At 34.1% G+C, this 19,533-nt stretch overlaps 2 protein-coding genes across 8 annotated transcripts; both read right to left on the bottom strand.

Moving 5' to 3' along the window:
* Window positions 1-206: 206 nt before the first annotated feature.
* LOC7470204 (uncharacterized) lies at window positions 207-5,290 on the bottom strand. The gene is made up of 8 exons (XM_024599796.2): window positions 4,849-5,290; window positions 3,970-4,046; window positions 2,531-2,915; window positions 2,331-2,407; window positions 2,194-2,230; window positions 1,510-1,717; window positions 853-1,249; window positions 207-713 (listed from the first exon to the last, which is right to left on the bottom strand). The coding sequence occupies exons 3-8, from the start codon at window positions 2,850-2,852 to the stop codon at window positions 573-575; spliced, it is 1,182 nt and encodes a 393-aa protein (XP_024455564.2). The 5' UTR covers window positions 2,853-2,915; window positions 3,970-4,046; window positions 4,849-5,290; the 3' UTR covers window positions 207-572.
* A 4,454-nt stretch (window positions 5,291-9,744) lies between these two features.
* Window positions 9,745-13,994, bottom strand: LOC7470203 (plant cysteine oxidase 5). 7 transcript variants are annotated; one of them, XM_024600185.2, is made up of 7 exons: window positions 13,845-13,994; window positions 12,992-13,378; window positions 12,700-12,863; window positions 12,423-12,570; window positions 10,292-10,495; window positions 10,127-10,172; window positions 9,745-10,022 (listed from the first exon to the last, which is right to left on the bottom strand). In XM_024600185.2, the coding sequence occupies exons 2-7, from the start codon at window positions 13,089-13,091 to the stop codon at window positions 9,992-9,994; spliced, it is 693 nt and encodes a 230-aa protein (XP_024455953.1). In that variant the 5' UTR covers window positions 13,092-13,378; window positions 13,845-13,994; the 3' UTR covers window positions 9,745-9,991. The 7 variants fall into 7 exon arrangements, with proteins under 7 accessions (XP_024455953.1, XP_002305065.1, XP_024455952.1 ...); XM_002305029.4 differs by having other exon boundaries at window positions 9,745-10,172; window positions 13,845-13,993; XM_024600184.2 differs by having other exon boundaries at window positions 9,745-10,172; window positions 12,992-13,129; window positions 13,845-13,968.
* Window positions 13,995-19,533: the final 5,539 nt, after the last annotated feature.

Raw genomic sequence — 19,533 nt, forward strand, 5'->3', positions numbered from 1 at the left:
GGAGATTTAGAGAGGTCCCAATCCCCATAGTTACTATATTTAGCAGCAGCACAATTCTACAATCTCAAATACCTCATCTCGAGGATGGGTTGTCTTTTTTTCATTTAACATGTCGTTAATAAATGAGGTTGAATGACATGTCTTCCATATCACTCATGGCATTGAGATGTCATTCTTTGCTATTTGCAGAAGCAAGCAGTATCGAATTTCTGTTGAGACATTGTGAAAATACTTTGATAGACAATAACTCATCACTCACAAACACACTGCCCTTTTTGTTCAGAAAAAGGGAGAAAAAAAGTTACACATTAGCGTTTGCTTTCATCCAAAACTGAATCAATTACCACCTGCACACTGATGACAAGATGAACATTCTAAGAAAATAAACAGCGAAGAACATAAAAAGACTACTAATGCTTAAGTGACTCCAGGGACAAGTACTTAAAAAAATCTGTACTACTCCTATATATGATTTTCTCTACATAGTCAGATATTTTTAAGTACTAAGCCTTGCTAAAAATATTGTATATATAGACTAAGTTTCTATAAAAGTTTCACTGTCTTCATGGCCATCAAGAAAGTGAAAGCTTGGTGCTAATTTCCTGTGTGCTTCTACAATGAGTCTTACGGTCTTTGATTCCAACTCTTTGGTTCATTCTCAGTTGCAGATCAGGCAGCCATTCCTTGTCCTTCAACAGTTTATCATGATTCAGCTGCATGCGAATCAAGGGAGAAATAGAAAATAAAAGAAATGAGAGAGAGAGAGATCACAAAATAAAAGGATTGCGAAATAAGGTGTTGAAGTATGGTTATTGCATGTCCTATATAATAACTTTAAATTCGAAATGTTACCTCAACCCGAAATGGGGGATCAAACTCTGGTTTAAAGCTATTGAAATTGCCAATGGAGAGTGACGAATTGAATAAGGATTGCTTTATCTTTATGTCATTTCCAGAGTTGCCTCCATTTGGCTTCCAGTAGCAGGTTGTCTCGAACGACCTTGGCGACGAACAATTTTGATGTGCTTGAGGTGGAGAGCAACTATTAGTACAGGTGACGCTGGTGGGATTATTTCTGATAATTTTCCATCTATTTTTAACCATTTCGAGTGGAGGCCACCGACGCTCTTCTAGAAATCTGACAGGTCTCATTGGCCTTATTTCGGTGGTACTTGTGTCTAATCCTTGTCCGAGATCCTTTCTTGCCAAACTACTTACTCTATGCTTATCAACTCCCCATTCCTGGCACCTATAATATTGACCAGAAAGAAAGATCAAAATGGAATTAGAGATGTGAAGAATTCTTACTCTCGAGCTTAATGGGATATAGGAAACTCGTGATCAATTTTCTAGCTTTTCTTATCCCAATTTGATCGCTTCTTTGGATCAATGTTTCAAGCTTGTTTCTCTTCAAAACAAAAAGAAGTATCCTCTTCCTTATAAACCTTTATATGGAAAACAAAAGTGTTTAGTATAACGAGAATTTCACAATGCATATTGATTGTTTACCTTGAGAAACTGGTTTTATTACTTAATGGTCTCTGGAAGAGGGAAGAGTGCAAAAGGCTGTTGCCAAAAGTATGCTCAGTAGAATTTCTGGCTAAAACAATTCCACCACTCTCCATTCTGAAGCATTGTTGAGGATTGGCTGGCATTTGGTGGAACTTGCTTGGAATGTAACCTCTTCCTTGCATTGATCTGTATGTTTGACATAGCACTGTATAACAAAAGCAAGGGTTTACCATTTCATTTATGCTTGGCTTAAATATTTACAAAATTCTTTTATTTTCGTATTCTTTCCCCCATGAAACCAGAAGAGAAGGCGGGGCAGCCATTCATGTCAAGGCTACTGAAATGCTTTAACTTGTTATTTGGGATTGCAGAATACATGAAGGTTAGAATGGCAGGAGAAATTATTTAACAAGAGACACGAGTACTCGAGTTTTTATCACAAATGTACATCTAATTATGGAATATCTGTGATTAAGTAAATTTATCTATTATTCAGCTAGAAAAACAAAGATGATTGATTATTTTAACAAGATATTAAAAACTTGTGATCATGAAACATATCAGCTCCCTTGTAATGGCCAACACAGGCCTGGGATAACTTCTCTCTACTCGGGTTCATTATGATTCACTATACTAGGCACAAATTAATAATAATGAAAAAAAAAAAGAAGTAAGCTTCACCTTGGCCGGCCTCGTCAAGCTTCTTACTTCGGTACATCTTATATGCACAATGAGAAAAGAGTAAGTTAGGAAAACAAAAAAAATGGTGAATCAGAAATTACAAGTAAACATGGTTAAACACTGATTTTAGCGAGTACCTGTAAATGACTCTTTACATGAGCAATGCTAAGTCCCCTCACATTCATTAACTGAAGAACTAACTTGGGAGTTGCTTCTTCGCCAATTCAAAGAAGGTGCAAGTAAGTTATAAAATGAAATAATTGTTTTTTTTTAATTAAAATAGTATGATCCAATTATAAATTTCTATCAATTTCAACAAACTTCATTTTTAACTTACTCTCTTGTCCACCAAGCCTTTCAACGGCATGCACAAAAGAGAGATGGAGATCAGGAGTCCATCGTAGCCGAGGCATTTTTGATCTAACGTATTGCCTTACTGTGGACTTACGTTCATTTCTCTCTGCAGACGAAGCATTATTAGCATAATTCTCTTCTGTTATCTTCTCAGCATCAGAATTGCTAACTTCAACAGTGCCGATGTCCTCTCCGCTGCTTGCTTCTTCATTCAAATCGAAGGATGACATCAAAGACGTGTTATCAGCTTGGTCCTCACATCCACCCATCTTTTCTTGATCACCGATCTTTAATTCTTCTTCCATTGCCTACTTGTTTTCCTTCAATGACTTCAAATACTGAGTTTCTATATATCTGAGGCTTCTGTTCTGTTAAAAGAAAAGGGAGCTATTAATCGCAGGCTTATAAATAAAGGCATGCATTTTTAATTTCCTTAAGACTCAAAAACTGGTATGATAGCACTAGTAGCTGCATTGCTGTTTGTTTGTTTGTTTTTTTTTTTTTTGATGGAAAGCCCCATGTATTCTTTGGTTACACGAAGAGGGATACCCTCCTCAGCTCTGAAATCCCACCCCAACCTTCTTAATTAAGGGTTTGAATCTGAAACCTCCAACTAGAAAAACCTAAGCCTTAACTTTTGGGATGTCCTTTTTGGCCGGACGCTTTGAAGTAGTTTAGAACACAGTAATTGACAGTACCGAGTTTTTGATCGACGAAAACCTTTTAAGCCAATGGGCAAGTAGCTGTAAGAATTATGGCACATCGCGCAAAATCTGTTAGGATATTTATGTTTTAAACATTTCACATAAGCTGCAATACCGAACCCGTATAAATGGAAGTAGTTTTACATTAAAGGTTTTCTTTAAGCATGGTACTTCAATTTTGCTCCACAAAAATTGTGTTACGTATAGCTTCGTACACTGTCGGATCAAATCTCGATCAGTGAATAATTGCATTAGGTAAGAAAAAAAAATTGTACACCAAATGATCGTAGTAGGTAGACTACCAGTTTTCGATTTATGATGACCTAGATGCTTCATGGCTGTAAATCCATGGAACGGGCACTTGTAAGCAACAATATAGTGGACAATATGGCTCTAAACAACTCCAAATGCTTGAAAATTACTCATCTAAGATCTGGACAGTCAATTTCATGGTATCAAAGGTTTTGTCGTGTTGGTTTGGTCTTATTTATTGTGGACAAGGTACGTAATTTTTGAGTGAATGACCAGAACACAGCTTTTCTCACAATAAGAACTGATCAAGTAAAGGAATTGAATGATAAATTACTTTTTCCCCATGCACCAAATTAAGCTGGAAAACAACTAAGAAATATGGCAAAAAGACGGTACTGTCATTTTACGTCAAGATCACTTTTTTTTTCCTCCCTTTTTGGTTCCATTTTATTTAAAGATCACTTACATGGCTATTTCAATGCTTTTGAAACACAAAGTGTTCCCAAGCGACCCTTTTTCTGTTCATGATCTCCTATCTGCATTCTGCGAAATGCAAAATTAAGAAAAAAGAAGTTATGTTAGGACTTATGTTGAACACTCAAACTTACATGGCTATGCAGCACAGACAATTAGAAAGGCATGAAAACAAATTAGGATGTTAAAAGTACTTTTGAAATGACAAAAATTACTTGATTTTCTTTCATGAATTTGCAAAATGATCAAATGGTATACAGTTCCACTATGATCTGACAACATATGGGCTCTTATAAATAGAGTGCTAAACCATCAATCAACATGAAACTATCAAACCGCATAGCTGTTTTCCAATCATTTCTAGTAAGTAGATGGTTTAGCATCTAAATATGAAGTTAAACATGCAGCAAGCAAGAGATGAAGAAGTCATGATTTCAGATTCCAGTAAACAAGCAGAAATATAATGGTGATGCAAGGATTTTACTTAGGTCATGAAGTCTCTCAAAATCAAACCAAAAAGAAAAAAAAAAATGGGCCATGAAGAAATCATAAAGGGATAAAAAAAATTGGCATCCATAAAATATATTTTAGTTAATTTAAACTGGATAAAGGGTGAGAAAACTGGCAAACAAATCATCTTTGTCCATCACTTAAAACAAAAGGAAAAAAAACCTTCTTTATCTCTTTTCCAAGAGTCTTGGAAAACATTTATAACTGTATGAAGAATAAAAAAGAAAGAAAGAAAGTAAGAAGAAACCCAAGCTAGCTAGCTGATTCACTCAATACATAACTAAAACCATAAGAGCAATAGTACAATTATTTGTTCATATATATAAGTTGATTTCCTAAACCCTAAATAGTAAATACAAACCAGTTGGTGTTGATGATGATGATGCCTCGATCATGCATAGCCATTCCAATTTGTTGGTGGGATTGTCTATAGCTTCAGATCATTATACATACATATCGCCAGACTAATGATCCTGGCGTGCCTCTTCCCAACTTGAAAATTGACGTACACTTAGTTCTTCAGAGAGAGGGAGGGGGAGAAAGAAGAGGGGAGAGGCAGTGTTTTCTGTGTTGGGTTTTTGGTGTGTGATGATGTTTTTTATTATTATTATTATTATTACTGTTATTGTATCAAAGAAAAACCATGGAATCAAAGTCATCAAAGCTCACCAGATATTCTAAGACTAACATGTGGTTAATTAATAAGTTTAAATACAAATCAACGATTTTTAGGACAGCCCAGCTTGTGCTCTTTAAAATGGCATTATGGATACAGATGCGACTGTTGGAGAGCATCATGTGACTCAAAAAACCCTTTCTTTCTTTCTCTTCTTCTTTGACAGTTGTCCCTCCAGAATCCCTCTCGTGATTATCTTATTTCTTCTTTGACCTATGTTACAGGCTTCTCTCTTTCTTATTAACTTAAAAAAAAAAAAATCTTGGCTTCAAAGTTTTACTATTAACATTAATATAATTCATAAATTTAATTTCTTAAGTTAAAATAATTTCTTAATATGATGTTAAAGTATTTCATATATGTATTTCATTTCTCTGTAATAATTGTAAATAAATAAATGTGGGACCTTTCATTTCATCGACCCATCAATTTTCTTCCCACCTAAACAGAGACTAGTAGTTTTTTTTTACTCTATGAACAACAGTACTGTTTCTTCCTGTCCCTATGTTCTTATTGTTAATTAGTGTCTACAGCTTTCTTCTGCAGAGCATGTGGCTCTATGACTTTGATTTAATTATTGGTCCGACCCAAAAATAATTGATCGGTCGTTGAAGAAATACTACCAGCTGAATGCGTTAGTCAATTTTGGTAGGACTTTTGCATTCTAACAAATCTATCCTCAACAAGTTCATTATTTTTTTGCAAATGGGAGAATCGTTGTGTTTCCATAACATTTGACAAATGAAATTTGCTAAACGTGCTGAGATCATGATGTCGATGGTGACCTTTTTTTTGGAAAAAAAAATGCATACGTGAATTTAAGTTTTCCATGAGTACATTGGTTTGAAAATACGAACTGCATGATCCCATAAAGTATTCTTATACTTGATAGGTGTGTTTTGTTTTCTATATGAACAAACAACAGCAACGTTTTTCTAATCAGCTCCTGAATGGAACTTTAATTTGGAGGAAAATTAAGCTTTAGCTTATAATATATAGCAACCACTATGGTCGAAAGACAGATTAATGGTTTTGGCATAGAACCGTCCGGTCGGAGGAAGAGCCTGGACAAGGATCGGCAAAGAAAAGGCAAGAACGTATATAATTCCCATATATTCTTCCTTGCTGCTAGGATTGCTGAATCTGAGGAATGAGAAGCTTAAAATTGTCACCACAAGCTGAAATGTCAATGTTTATCTTTAGCCGAGAAGCAAGATTAAGACCTACGGGTTAGCAAGAACTAAATATAATTAGGAGGTTAAAACATGATCCACAGACAACAAGTAAACATGTGTATCACCCCATTTTGTCATGGTAAAACAGATAGTCTAAATTAATTACATTACTTCGAGCTCAGTGTAGAGTAACAAGGATTGCATACACTTTAGTGTCCCTAATCATTTTTAGTTGTTATTTTTTATTCTTTTTCCCAGGGCAATTGAATTTCGAAATCTGTGTGATAAGCAAGCAGCAGAGATCACAACTTCAAAAGGTAAGAAAAACTTTAAAACTAGACTTTAAAAAAACGTTGAAGAGTTTCTTCTAACATGAACAAAAAGAAAGTTTCTGTTGTTTTGCTTCACGAAAGATTAAGAAAAAACAATCTTAAAAGTTATATTTCATATCTCAATATATATTTCAAAAAAAAAATTTCTCCTCATTATTAACATTAAAAAGCTCAGTCAATTCTTATGCTTCCCCTTTGAGTAGAAGTTGTGGATTTGATTCTTCAAATGAGAGCAAACCTTAATTCCCAAACATCAGAAAAATAAAAAAGCATTGCCAACATGTTGTCAAACATCTCTATGTTCCTCCTCCCTTGCGGAAGGCTTCGTTTGACCTAGGTTGATAACCATATTAGTACCGGGGCAGTTGGACTATCTAGTAATGGAAAAATTCTTCCTTTTACTCCTTTCTGCTTATGCTCCTAGGTGTTGGGCTCCCGGTCAAATAGGGGAGTCTTATTCGCAGCTTTTCTCTAGTTTCTTTGTTTGAGGCTCTCTTCAAACCCTTCTGCGTGGAGCAAATCAAGCAAGGCAAGTTCAATTTCAAGCCTTCCCGATCAATTGTGAGTAGCGAATAACTTAAGCTAAGCTGTTAGGTGGAGTTTTAAAATATGATTTATATTATTTTTTAACAATCTTCTTAAGTGAAAGCCTTTTGATTTTAAAATTTGAATAGGTCCACACTATCTTGTGCTTAATTTTTATCACATAAATAAGGATGGTGAGGTTTGAACTCGTGACCGCTTGGTCATCAAGGCTCTGATACCATGTTAAAGAACCAATTAAACCCAATAGTTTAAGCTGTTAGGTGAAATTTCAAATTTATATTATTCTCTAACAAACTTCGTAAATAAATAAAAATCTTTCAGCGTGTGTGTGTGTTTGTGTGTATAGTCTTGCCGAAGAAGAAAGAAAAAAAAATCAATAGTTTTGTTTTGAAATTTATCAAGTGCTATCGAATTTTTATTTTCAAATTATACTCTCTTATTAATATTCCCTAAAGATTAAATTAATAAAAGAAGCTTGACAAAACATATGTAGGTGGACAAAAAATAGAGATGATGAGGTGGGGGTGGGGATGGAAGCATTCGCAGAGACAGCTTGGTCTCCCATCTACATAACTATATATTCCATAAATATATAATTTTCAAACTGCACTCCATTCTTTATCCCTTCCCCCGACCATCCAAAGGGCTTACTTTTCAAAGCTAATCGGCAAGAGTTTGGACTGTTTTGTCTCCTTATGACAAAGAGCTACTTCTCTTCAAACTTACTATATTACTAGACATATAGTCTTTGGGAAATTAAGGAGGGGGGGAATCACTTGAAGGATTAGGTATGGCAAGAAGACACCCAAATCTGGCTCGTTATGAGTGACGGGTGCATATATTTTCGTCGCCGTGGAGATGGAGAAAGAGAAGACAGATATTCTGAGCATTAAACTAAGTTCATGATCAGAGAAATCTACGTAGGAAGAGAAGTAAAGGGAGCATGATAAGCAACTCTGAGACCTATATATGTATGTACCTAGAAAATAATCGATACCCTGTCTTGTCGCGTGCATGGGGAGTTGACAATTTATTGATATTCTAGACCCTCTGAGAATCTTTCAAAGAATTGCTACTTTGCACTCCAGATTTATTTCATTTCATAGACAAAGACACCCAACTAGCATATGACCACATAATATGGACCGTAAGAAAAAATATTACTAAATGTTTTCGAGTGGGAAATGGGAATTTAAGAAAGGTATGTCAAGGGGAATCATATATATATATATATATATATATATATATATATATATATATATATATATATATATATTGATTGTACCTTTCCTTTTTTTTTATTCAATCATTGTCAAGTTTTATTTTTCTTCGAGTTGTTAGTGCTTTTTAGGATCCTGATATCAATTCCCATTGGATCGTTGGCTCTTTGGGGTTCGGAATCTGTCATTGACCATACTGATGATGATGCATGAGCAGTGGACCGGCTTGCCAAAAAAACCTCTGTGTCTGAACATAGGTGCCTGTTAGTTATACTTCAATACACACACACACACGCATAAAGAGATGAAAAAAGAAGTATTTAAAATGACGACGACGATGATTTGGCTACTAGGTTAGATGTCGCTGGCGGTCATCGTCCAGGCATGGGGAAAGGGCAAGCCCAAAAAATAGTGAAATGTGAGACTTGGATTCTTGGAAACCTGCCCGATCGAGGAGGAGGAGCATGTGTTCCAGATGTGTAGATCAATGAGGTATTGGCAAAAGATCCTGTTACCTTTCATTTAGACAGATCTGACACTCGCAACCCGAGTGAGTAGCCCATGTTTTCAATGCTCAAAGGGGCCTAGCGACAAGGAAAGAGTTAGGGTTTTTCGGGGTGGTGGGTGGGTTTCACTTTTATGTAGCTTTTTGGATGTGGAAGAAGGGGAGGGGGCATTTCATTTATCATATTCCACATTAAAGTGGGCATTGAAAAGTGTTGGTTTCAGTCATCTGAATGCTGGAAAGCTAATTAACGCCAACCCATTTTTATATGACTAGGTTAGTTATTGAAGAACAGCGATGTTGCTCATCAGGATGGACACCGTCAGGTGGCACAGAACCAAATATATAAATAAAGGAAATGAACCTCCCACGTTTGGAGATAGCAGATTCCTCAGGTGGAAAATGGTTCCAGGCTGTCAAGTGTCTAGGTTTGGATATAGCTGCAGCCTGCTGGGCACTGAGATCAATAGGATTTTGTCCATGGTTACTCGCAACGGTAGTTTATTGCCAATTCTCAGCTCTGTGGAGTGCACCAGTAGTCCTCGAATCTAACCAGAGAAAAAGAGTACATGTAATAAACATTAAACTGCCCTCCAATCTGCAGCAAAGTAGCTGTGATGATCAGCGTAATCTACTCCCCCACCCATGAGCTATATCTGAGCTGGTACCAAGAGGATATTCAATAAACCATTAAATACAGAACTTATCACAGAAACGATGGCACCAAAGTTTCCACAAACATTGCAATAATCTAGCAAGCACAGACCTTGCAGTAAAAGTTACATGCCAGAGAAGATACCAGCTTAAGAAAAATACTCTTCGAGCAACTCATTTATTGCAAAAATGACCAATCAAATATAAGGGAAAAAAGAACACATTCCTTTTTTTTCCCCAATTGCCATTTATCTCCGACTCCAATACATAAAATATGTACAGCAAATACCTTGACAATGCCAACAAGTGATTATTACTGCCTGCCCATGTTAGTTGACAACTAACTTCTTCAGCAACTAACTTTTTCAGCAATAAATTCCTTAGTTCTTCATTTGTTCATCTAATCTGATTGATGGTATTGTACATCCTGTCCAAAAAATATAACAAAAAACCTTTTAACGTCTAATAGTAGGGCCTTTGTACAGGCCCCTCCATACCACGAAGTTTTCTGGAGGTTGAGTTTCTTCTAACCATGTGATTTCAGAGGGTTCAATGCCACACAATGCTTCAGTTCCTTCTGCAAAGGGAGAATTAAAAAATCAGAAGAGAGAGAGAGAGAAGAGAGAAGTGGAAGTGCTTAAAAATTTAAATTGGAGATAAAAGAGAAAAGAAGAGTAGAGAAAATAATATTTATACCTGGCAGTTCTCGTTTTGGGGTCCGTCGGAAATATGAGCAGTGTCGCCCATCTTCTGAGGAATAAGGTGGTGAAAGAACATCAAACAGAGCACAGGGTGTCAAGGCTTTGAAACAATGAATGTTGCCACCACTGGTAGGATATAGAACTGTTGTACCACAAGGTGCTGTCATTTCATAATCTCTAACAAGTCTTGCAGGTCTTGCTGTAAATTTCAACCATCAAACTCAATCTTTCAAAAAAAGGTGCAATAGACAACCAAAAAAAGAACATGCTTAACCAAATAACTGCTCTATCAGGATGAACAGGGAGAAATGTGATCTTATAGCAATTAGAATGTATATGCATTCCAACCAAATTAATCCTCTCTAAATACATTGATGCTGCTTAACCTGTAATGTCATTGAAGTATGCAATTTCCCAGAGAATGAGAATTTAAGAAATGAATTAAAGAGAATTTAAATGATTACTTGGACCTGGCAATGACTTAAAATTTACAAAAAGCAAACACCTAGAATTAGTTGTTGGCTCAAAAATGAACTTCCTGTCCAGAAGCATGTAAGCTGCTTTACTGAGTGTGTTCCAGATTGTGGCAGAGTTGACAAAGACCAGGTTTGGAATTCCAAGCACTTGTTTGCTAACTTCTTTCAAAACAATGATTTTGACATTTGTAACTATGGAAATGTGATTTTGATGCAAACCATAGTGTAACTCAACCTCAAAAACAACATTCAGGATTGGATTTTCAAAACCATGGTGGTGAGTGACTTGGGTTTCAAAACCATGGTTTTAAAGAAAACACCAAACACTCACTCAAGATTCAAAGCCTGCCTTTTTGCTCAACATGCTTTAAGAATGTGTTTGGAATTGTGGTTGAGTTGGCAACAAACTTTTTCAATACAATGATTTAAGCAAACTATGGTTCCAAAAACCCAACCCCAGACTGATGCTTAATCACCAATCAGGACAGAAGTAGTAGCCCAGATTGCTGATTGTTAAGGTAACTCATGATGCAACAAGAACATTACACCTACAAGCTTACAAATCTTCAATATATCAAAAGAATTGTACTATTTAGGATGAAAAACTGTGGTTGAAGAGGATGCAAAAAAACCACCACCATTAACTGGTGGGGCCTGCCAGGTCAATGGTTGTGATGATTTCTCTTGCCCCCTTCATGAATGAAATTTGGTGCTATGAGAGTTTAATCTACCAATCCAAAATGAAGAAAACCAAATGCCATACAACCAAACGTACACACTTTCTTTCAAAGGCCTAAAGCACCAACAAACAAAAATCAACAGTCAATTGCAAATCCTAACTTTCAACACCATCTAGGACCTACAAAGTAGATGTAACAAGATCTTTGTGCATGGATTTTTCAAGTTGTAAGAATTTCCCTATATAAGAATCCGAAAGGAAGAAAACTTGTGAAACAAGTGCAACAATACATACCAAAGGTGATACTAGTTAATTAAGGCAACGTGGTGAGGATGGGTAAAAATGAGTCTGCTGGTAACCTAGTACAAACTTCAGTGGATGTGATGATGGCAACCCTGGCAAGGATTCTTGCGGCCATCAAGGTCATGAACATATTTGGGATATAGTCTGAAGCAAATTTTCATCAGCTCGGGGCTAATTCTAGACAAACAAGCGGTGAGGATGGGTAAAAATGAGTCTGCTGGTAACCTAGTACCAACTTCAGTGGATGTGATGGTGGCAACACTGGCATGGATTCTTGCGGCCATCAAGGTCATGAACATATTTGGGATATAGTCTGAAGAAATTTTTCATCAGCTAGGGGCTAATTCTAGACAAACACCACATGAGATGCATGTTCTTCAAGCAAACCATGAGACATTAGCATAATAACGCAACTTGTCATACAAATATAATTGACATTCTTGGAGAGATACCAAGATAAGCATTTGGCTGATACCGACTATGGGGCACACACAGACAAAAACACATTGCATGTACACACTAAGATCCAGGGTTATAATGTTTGAAATACAACTCAACATAACCATCACGCTGTTGGGGCATATTCTCACACATATCAAACTGAAATTCACCACTACTAATTCCATAACATAAACAGCAAAAATTTTAAGGCATATAATGATAGGCACCTTGGGATGGATCATTAAAACCAGGTAGATCAATCCAATCATAAGATTTTACAAGCAAAGAGCCATAAAGAAGCTTGCTCAACACAGTCATTCCAGGATGATTATGAAGTGGTATGATGGAGGAAGGTGGCATACAGAAGATCCCTATCTGCAACGACGTACAAGTCCATGAATTCAATTTTTGTGCAATCCATGCAATTGCAAATAAAAATTGTTAAAAGATTCAAACTGCGATTCAAATGGAATGTTGAAACCTGCAGCGGTATTAATCACTTACAGAGAATTTGTCACACTCGTGCAAATGCAAATATTTGATAGGAGGTGGGTACTGAAGTCTCCCATTGTGCCCTTTTCTTCCATTGGTACCATTTATGGGACCTTTCCATTGACGTGCTGACTGTGCTTCCTGTTCGAGACCCACATTAGAAGGCTTCATTTGATCTGATATGACAAAACATGAAAGTGTTAAGATAATGGATTTAATCTAAATTAGAGGATTCAAAAAAAACTTAATTTAAGAGCAAATGAGCTAATTTGATATGCAAAAAACAAAAGAAATACCCACACACCTAGAATAGCACGGATTTTTTCAAGAGCTTCTTCAGAAACAGGACCATTAGCCGAGAAAGACTCTTTGCAGGCATCATACAGTTTTTGAACAACTGGCATGATGCAAAGAATGTAGCAGCTAACCCACCAACCCAAATCTAATAACAGAAAGCACTGAAACTAACTCGAAGAACCACTTATCAATCACCGAACTTGTATTAAAGATTGAGCATCCAAATAAAATTAAAAAAAAAACCAACTTGGGCTGCTCTAGTTTACAAGTAAGCATCCAAAAGCAAGTTTCTCTCTCTGCAACAATTCCAAATTCCAGTCCTATGCGAACCAAAAGGACAGCAATATATATGCATTGCGATTAATCAAGCCCAGTCTCAAATAGCTTATAGCACCTAGAAAACCAACATTTAAAAACAAAAATGCCCAAATTACATAAACTGATATTAGTATACTTTGTTCTCTAAGAAACCTAAAAATTATCAAAAATATTTAATATCAATTCAAGAGATTCCATTAAAGTCTATAATTTTACATGTATGTATTTGCAACAAAACACAGATGATGTGAAAAATTAAAAAAGAAACAACTACCCTGATATTATTAAAAAAAAAAAAAACCATCAAGCAAAATTCAACTAATAAGAGCTAAACCCCAGTTTAGATTCAAATAAAAAATATATAAAAAAAGAAATAAATACAAAAGACGGCATACCTAGAAAATAAAATCCCCAAAAATCCACATAACAGCATCAACAAAAATTCTTGAACAAAAAAAACCCAAATCTCGAATTCCCAGATCAAAATGAGAAAAATAAAAACATGGGTAGGTAGAGAGAGAGAGAGAGAGAGAGAGGAGTACCAGAGAAGAGAAAGGAAAGTCTTCGAAATTGTTTAATCAAAGAATTAAAAATCACCTGAGACAAAAGAAAAGAGATGGTGTACTCTTTGAGGCCGTTTGGAATTCTAAAAAATTCAAATTTTTTTACTTTTTATTAAAAAATAATTTATTTTATATGTTTAATGATTTTTATAGATTAAATTTTAAAAATATATTATTTTAATATATTTGAACGTGAAAAATACTATAACAACATCTATCCTAAAACAGGTACAAATTATTTAATCAAATTTTGTCATCATATGCTACCCTGACCCGCATATCTTTGTCATCATATTCTGTGCTGTGTTGGTCGGGTCGGGTTTTGCAAGAAAGAACTAGGAAAGAATAGACTGTTTTAAGTATTGTTTTAAAAATAATATTTCGAAACCTGACCCGATTTGATGGGCTGGCCTGTAAATCAAGTGACTGAAGCATAGTTTGAATTATGTTTTAATAAAAATATGAAAAGAATTGACCATAGGTCATTTAAAAACTTGAGTTCATCTGTTACCTGGTGGAAAGTTCAGTTAAAATTTATTGATTTTTTTATTTTTTAAAAATATTATCATTATTATTTTTAAAAAAAAAATTAGATTAACCCATTATTTACATGATGACTTGTCTGGGATAAACCCAAGTCGGATATAGAAACTATGATTAAAGACTTGTTTGTTTTAGTGTTTTAAAAGTATTTTTGAAAATAATTAAATATTTTATATGTTTTTTTTTCAAATTAATATTTTTTTAGTATTTTCATATTATTTTGATATGTTGATGTTAAAAATAATTTTTTAAAAAATATATATTATTTTAATATATTTCCAAACAAAAAACACATTAAACACTAACCACAACCACATTATCGAAACCGTAAAAATATCATCTCTATCTATATTTCCTGGGATTTATTTAACCTAACTTCTTAGTAAGCTTTGCTTATGTTGTCAAAATAAGGGAAGAATACAATGATTATTATTATTATTATTATTATTATTAATTAAGAATGTATTAAAATAATATAATTTTTATATTTTAAAATTTATTTTTAACATCAATACATCAAAACAATTTAAAAAATAAAAAATAATTTAAAAAAATAAAAAAAATAAAAAAAATACAAATTTCCAGTTGAAATGGGGGGCACCCCTTAGATAGTTAGATATGATGCTGCACCACAGAACAATAATATTATTTATTTATAATAAATAAAAAGAGTTTAAAGCTGACAATAATATCCTTTATTTATAACAAATAAAAAAGAGTTTAAAAATCACCTCTTGAAACACATACAATATAAATTTTATAGAAGAAATTAAGATGCGTGGTAGAAATAAGACATGGGAAAAAATAGATTTTCTGTATTGGAAAATTAACAAATATACTAAAATAGCATGGATATTTGTAATTTTTTTCAACTCTTGGTCTTAATCTTCTACAGTTTCTCCCATCTTTACGTGGCTTTTTTACCACCATGTCCAGATAAACTTTACAAAGCTAACAGGGTAATTAGCTGTATAATATTAATTATTTTATAGAATTTATTTAGAAAAAATAGATACGAGGAGAATATAAATTTTAGACTGAAATATTATTGTTATTTTTTTTATTGTTGATTTTATTTGCTTTTCTTTTTCTTCTTGTGTTTATCTCTTCGTACGGAGAGCATCATTAAAATGTCCCGTGTATATTTTTTGTCTCCTTATCTTAGAGATACAGGGCAGGGCTTTCTCTTATTAATTAGCTTTAGATCTTTTCTTTTGTGTACTTTCTCCCAGCCACCTGTTAAAATTTTGTTTCTTCTATCTTCTTTCAGATCTTAGTCTTTTCTTTTGTATAATTTATTTTATCTCTTACAAGGCAGAAGAGAAGTTCTACAGGAGCATTAAGGAATTAGCATAAATGGCAGAGAGGGCGTCAGATTGTTGGATTTTCACAACTTTTTCAGGAAAATATTTTTCTAAAAATTATTTCCTCACTTTTTTATATTTGATAAACATATAAAAAGTCAATCAAAAATAAATAAATTCAAGTCAAAGAAAAAGTTAAATATTTATGCTAGGAAAGTGTTTTCCTCTTCTTATCATTGGAAAACACTTTCTTTTCTTTACAAAATACATAACATCGTGTTACTCATGTGGCTCCAGTGGCTAATACAAATCATGTTACTCATGTGGCTAATACAAATCCCTATCTCTTTCTCTCTTAAATCTCTTTACCAGAAACAAAATAATCAATTCATTTTTTTTCTCTGTTATCTGCAACAATCTCCATTGAAGCATATTGAATCCTCTTATTCCAGGTAACCATTTTTCCTCTTCTTTGTTTGGATTTGTAGTTATAATTATGGCATAAATCTTGTGATCTTGTTAATTTGCTGTGTTTTTCATGTTTTGTTTGGTTTATGTGAAAAAAAACACAACAATCTCATGCTCTGTTTTGTTTAGGATTATATGCTTGGTTATGAGAGTTGGTTTGGTTTAATTCCAGTTGATCTCCCCACTCGTTTTTCATGATTTTTTCCAAACTATTTTTCAATTTCAGTTGATTTCCCCACTCCCCTTACATTATATTCCGATGATCTACCTCTCTAGCATGTCCATGTTCTTGCCTTTTCCACAATCTGTGTCTTTCACCAAGTACTTTCTCTGCTCATGTGCCCTACCTTGATTTGGCTTAACAATTATGTTGTCTTTCGTGGAAGGAAATGTTTGTTGTTGGTGATTTTGGTTTATTTTTTCCTTTTCTGCTTTACTTTCTTTCATCAAAAAATTTAAACTTTGTTTTACACAACAACAGAGCTCTGCTTTAAACCCTTTCTTACCCTACCTTTGGACTCATATTTTGAGCCTCGTGCCTCCTCTGAGTGTTATTCCCATCATCAATTCTCTCATTCATTCACATGAAGGACCAAACGAACATGAATACACTGATTCTTTATCATTTGCACTGCCTAAAAAAATCCCTTTTCGTCGAGGAGTGAACGAGTAACAATAAGAGAGGGACTGTTTGTTTAAATGGGAAAGATCTGCTTTCATCTCCATTATATCTCTTCCTCTTCCTCTCATTTTTCTTCAATTGCTTCTCTTCCAGTAGAACTTGACCTACCCGATGATGTCTCCTCACATCACCTTCTCTCCATCCTCTCCCATTTTAAATGGAAAAACACCCTTATTTCCAGAAGCTAATCCCAAATATGTCCCCTTCCCATGTTTCCTCCCTCTTTAACAACCATCCTAATCTCAACCCCAATATTGCCCTCCAATTCTTTAACTCCTTACCCTTGTAAAACCCAACTTTAAACACACTGTCAAACCCCATTATTTTCTGGTGTAATAGTTGTTGATAGCTTCTCAGCGACATTACGAACACTCCTGGAGTGCGCAGCATAGGATGCTACATTTACCTCTCCTTCTCCTTCTCTTCTGCTTTCCTACAAATTTTGATTCCAATAATTTATTTGGTGTGAGCGAGAAAATCTGCATTTCCATTATTAGAGTTTATGTCTCTATTGATGATATGCGTTTTCTGTTAGGTATTTTAAGGCAAATGAATAAGAGATGACAACGATATTAATTTCAAATTGAGTGCTAGAAAAATTGAAATCGTTTGGTAGAAAAATCGTAAAGGGATTGAGTGAATTTTGCAATAAAATTATATTTTCAGACCATGAAACATAAGGATTGAGAATTTATAAAATAATATACTTTAAGGCCTGTTTGTTTAGGGAATCAGATATCATTGCCATAACTATTATACATTGTCACCTCATTTGAGCATAATTTCTTGTATTGATTGTGAAGTATTTTATATTTTTTTTTAATGTTTATTTCCCTAAATTTTTAGGTTTTGTTATCAAAAAACTTCATTTTCTTATTATGGATAGTAAGATTATTCGTGCAGCATGTATAAGAGCAGTTGTAACTGTTATAGCTACAGGGGTAGCTATTATTGAACAAGAAAAAAATAAAATTTATATACCAAGAGAACCACGTATAAATGCAATTGCTCAACGAGAATTCTATATTGATAGGATTTCGAATCAAGGTGATAGACATTGCGTTGAACAAATTTGTATGAAACCAGTTGTATTATGTAATTTGTGTGATGTTCTCACAAGTCGTGAACTATTACAATCAACTCAAAATATGTCTATTAGGGAGCAAGTAATTGTGTTCTTATAAATTATAGGTCGAAACCAAAGATTTCGTTTTATTAGTGGTATATACTATAGGTCTATTAAAACTATCTATCGTTACTTTAGAATTGTATTAAAAGTAGTTCTTAAGTTATGCAAACACCTTATTAAAGACCTAGGGGATACAGTTCCCGCAGAGATAATGAATAATCGAAGATTCTATCCTTATTTTAAGGTATGAGAACAATACCAATATTTTTATAAATTAATTAATTACATCTAGAAGAAAAGGTTATAAATTAATTTTTCATGTTTATATAGGATTGTGTGGGAGCAATTGATAGTACCCATGTTCCTGCAAATGTTTCTGTTGAGATTCAAGAAAAGTTTCGAGATCTAAAAAAAGGAACAATACAAAATGTTTTAGCAGCTATAACTTCTTTTTTTAACCCTGAGGGGTGTAGCTCAACTAGTCAGGCCTGAGTTTGCTCCCTAGAGGTCACCAATTCGAGTCACAAACCTCAGGGCCACTAGAGGCTTACATGGTCGTCAACTTCAGGGCTAGTAGGATTAGTTGAGGTGAGCGCTGGCTGGCCTAGACACCCATGTTAATCTAAAAAAAATTATATATGTTTTATCTGGCTGGGAAAAAAGTGCACACGATTCACGAGTTTTAGGTGATACACTATCAAGACCTAGTGGTCTAAAAATTATAAAAGGTATATAATAAAGTATTTATTATATGCAATAAACATATAAAATGTCTAATTAGATAAAGATAGTAATAGTTTTTTTTTAATTTGTAGGGAAATATTATCTTGGTGATGCTGAAACGGTATTTGAAAAGGAATCATTTCTTCTTTTTATGGAGTTTGATATCACTTGAATGAGTTTACAGAACATTCATCAGAAAATAAAAAGGAGTTATTTAATCTTCGACACTCTTCATTGAGAACCGCTATTGAGTGAGGGTTTGGTATTTTGAAAAGTCGTTTTAGATCAATTGATGGAAAACCTTTTTTATCTTATGAAACACAAATAGATGTTGTGATTGCATGTTGTATTATTCATAATCACATAATGGGAGTTGATCCTTATGACTTTCTTATGAAAGAAATATGTTCGGACAGTAAACTAATTAGACGAACATTCAACTTAAGTCAACAGGAGAAGAGGGAAGAGAATAGGGAGTGGATAACAAAAAGAGAAATGATTGCATCAACCATGTGGAATGATTATAACACTCAAAGAAACTAGTAATTGAGTGTTAATTATATGTATTTGTTTTTATTATGTCTTTCTTGAGTTTGTATCATCTTTATTATATATTTGGATTGCTTGTTGACTTTATTATAATTTCTTATGTATTTTATGTATTTTTTAATATTAATTGTAGTTTTTATATAAAATTTATTGAATATAAATATTGTATGATTTTATTTTGTATAAATTTGTAATTTTTTTTTGTAGAAATAAGTACCACACAGAATGAAAAATGCAAGGGTAAGCACTTCACATGGTCTAAACCTGTGT

This window comes from Populus trichocarpa, chromosome 4, assembly GCF_000002775.5.
Source record: "Populus trichocarpa isolate Nisqually-1 chromosome 4, P.trichocarpa_v4.1, whole genome shotgun sequence".
Classification (NCBI taxonomy): Eukaryota; Viridiplantae; Streptophyta; class Magnoliopsida; order Malpighiales; family Salicaceae; genus Populus; species Populus trichocarpa.